The following is a 2607-nucleotide window of genomic DNA, read 5'->3' as shown; positions in this document are numbered from 1 at the left end:
GACTCGGAGCTGAAGTCTGTAGAGTCCTGTGGTAGGAATTCGAGTCGTATGTTTGCTTTTCAGTCAAACCTCATTCCGGATCCGGTTTGAGCCTGCTGCAGCGTCTACGGTCCTGCACACAAGGAGAGGTGGCAGCATCGCTGCTTCTCCTGCAAGGCCTCATGGGAGTGCTGCGGACGGCACCCCCGACGTCAAACACGTGACGGCTCCTTCATCCGAAACAAGAACCACATGGACCTGATTGTTTCTCAGTCGGACTTTTGTCTCCATCGTCCCGTTCCGACAGCGGGAAGTCCTGTAGCGATTCAGGATTTGATTTTTCCCCATGATTTTTATTTTAATAAAAATGTAGATTTTCTGTTGATGTGAGCCATTTATGAGTTCATCTGCAGGCCGACAGCTCTAGCTCCAGAACTCCATCAGCCTCTCTCTCTGTAACGACGACGATGCTCTGCAGCTGGCTTCGGCTTCCACAGTTCTATTTACAACGGATCGCTTTAAAAAACTAGGAGTCACGTGCAACATTTGGCATCTTCTTGAGCACCCCCCCTTCTGAGTCCTGATCAGCATCTGCTTTTAGAAAAATATGAAACTTTTTTCCCTCCTCTCTCTTCGGCATCTTGAAGCTTCTGACTGTAACAGAGAGGTGAGAACAAACTGTCTGCAAGCCCAGACGTGCGGCGGTAGTCTTCTGTTACGAGATGGTTGTTTTGGTAAAGTGTCTGGTTGTTTTCCTGTGAGTGCAAATAGCTGCAAGTACTTTTAAATGAAACAAACAAACAAACACATAAAGCTTCCTGCTGCTTTGTGTTTGTCGGGGGTCTTCTGAAAAGAAACGGTCAGCCTGCAAAGTCAAGCCAACACTGGTTTGAATCAGGTGAACTTCCTGTCCAGAGGTAGCTGTTCAGTGATCTTCAACACCAAAAAACAAACAAACAAACAAACAAACAGGATGCTCTTAGACGAGCTAAGCCCGATTCATACTTCCATTTGATGAACAGCGTTCCCCCTCCTCGGGTTCTTGCAGTACCTCATTTGTAATACTGGTGTTTCTGCTGGAGACGGGTCAGGAATGCGTTCCGGCCATCGGCCACGGCTCAGAGCTGCCCTCTAGGAAAACTTGTGTGTTTCTCTTCTGATCTGCAGCTCCAAAGGAACAAAGGCAGGGAACAGGATGTAGACCGGATGCGGGGCGTGTGTGTGGGCGGGGTTGAGAGACCAGCTGCAGGGAGCAAGGCTGATGAGTACGCTGGCTTGAAGGGTCTTTACATCATAGCAGGACACAGCAGCGGCAAAACCTCTGGCGGCTGCCCCCAACCGAGGGAGGCGGAGTGACGGGGGCAAAGTATGCATGCACTTTGATGTTGGGCAGGTGAGTCTGTGGGCAGATAAAAACGTGTTTAGACACCCACTTACAGCTCAAATCTAAAAGCCAGAGACCTGGTGCAGGAGAAAGCATCACACTCTGGTTCCCGAGTCCCACGGGCCGGCTAGAAAGGATGAATTCAGCCCGATTTCTGACTTGACTCACTACTATTAGTTTCACCTGTCATATGGCCCCGCCCACTTCATGACGACGAATCAACCCCAACCCAACAAAAATGTTCTAAATGACCATTTCACTGACTTCTGTCACGGATAAATGTTGCTGCATCAAGCACTTTTTTCCCCATTCATGCACCTTCAGACACAAGAGCTGTGAACCAAGGGGGATTTGTCAGACACGGAGTGTCATGTTTGTGTGTAAACGTTTTTATTTGAAAATTGTGATCTGTAGTAGATCGGTTCCTACAGGACGGGTGCGGAAACAGCTAGTCCAGCAGAGCCTCTTGGTATTTCTGCCATCTTTGATATTGAGATTTGATATTTTACAGCTGAAATTTAACCCCAGTGATGGGGGCAGGGTGGCCTTTCACTAACCCTGTACGGGGTCATTTTAGCACATACTGGCTCAAGAAAATGATTTAATAACATGCCCTTTTTATAAAAGATTACACGATGCCAGCATGAAGGGGGTATGGGGGTGGTCTCTGCGCTGCTGCAGACTTCCAGTTATCTTGCAATCAAAGCCACGCTCAACACCACCACGCCTCCACGGCCCACTCATTAGACACCGTGCCGGCAGGACTGCTCTGATTTGCCGGCATGGTGCATCTTCTAAAAAGGGCTTTAGTTGATCAGCTCTGCTCACCTCACACGGACTCACACTGGCTAAATAAACACACACACACACAAAAACCCAGATAACTCCTTTTGTTTTAGTTTACCAATAAAGGGTTGGAAATCTGACTGGCGTGTGTAGCTAAAGGAGAAAAAATTTTACTGCTGCAACCGGGACGTGAACACCATGCCAGCCAGTTACTCTAACCACTGGACCACCGAGTCTGTTACAAAACCAGTCGTCTGACACACGTCCTGAGCTGGCCATCACGTGCATCTCTGTAGCCAGGACACATGGTTTGTACAGCAGTGTTTGTCACCAATGCAGAAATTATTTGTCAGAAAAAACTGTTTTCAGAATCGAGAACAGAGCAGATTCAGGGGGAGGAGAAACGCGTGATGACGCAAGTGGGCTACTTCCTCCAGGATGCAGGGGAGACCTAGCCT

General features: G+C 48.5%; 1 protein-coding gene across 1 annotated transcript in view; it reads right to left on the bottom strand.

Annotated features, from left to right (window-relative positions):
* Positions 1 to 1133: 1133 nt before the first annotated feature.
* The window catches only part of fbxl20 (F-box and leucine-rich repeat protein 20), a 31050-nt gene continuing 29576 nt past the window's right edge, over positions 1134 to 2607 (bottom strand). Inside the window, exon 18 of the mRNA XM_070551896.1 lies at positions 1134 to 1378. Within this exon, the coding sequence (XP_070407997.1) occupies positions 1271 to 1378 (108 nt within the window). The 3' untranslated portion in view covers positions 1134 to 1270. The remainder of the gene's footprint in view (positions 1379 to 2607) is intronic.

This window comes from Nothobranchius furzeri, chromosome 5, assembly GCF_043380555.1.
Source record: "Nothobranchius furzeri strain GRZ-AD chromosome 5, NfurGRZ-RIMD1, whole genome shotgun sequence".
Classification (NCBI taxonomy): domain Eukaryota; kingdom Metazoa; phylum Chordata; class Actinopteri; order Cyprinodontiformes; family Nothobranchiidae; genus Nothobranchius; species Nothobranchius furzeri.
This window is presented reverse-complemented; position numbering and strand designations above follow the sequence as displayed.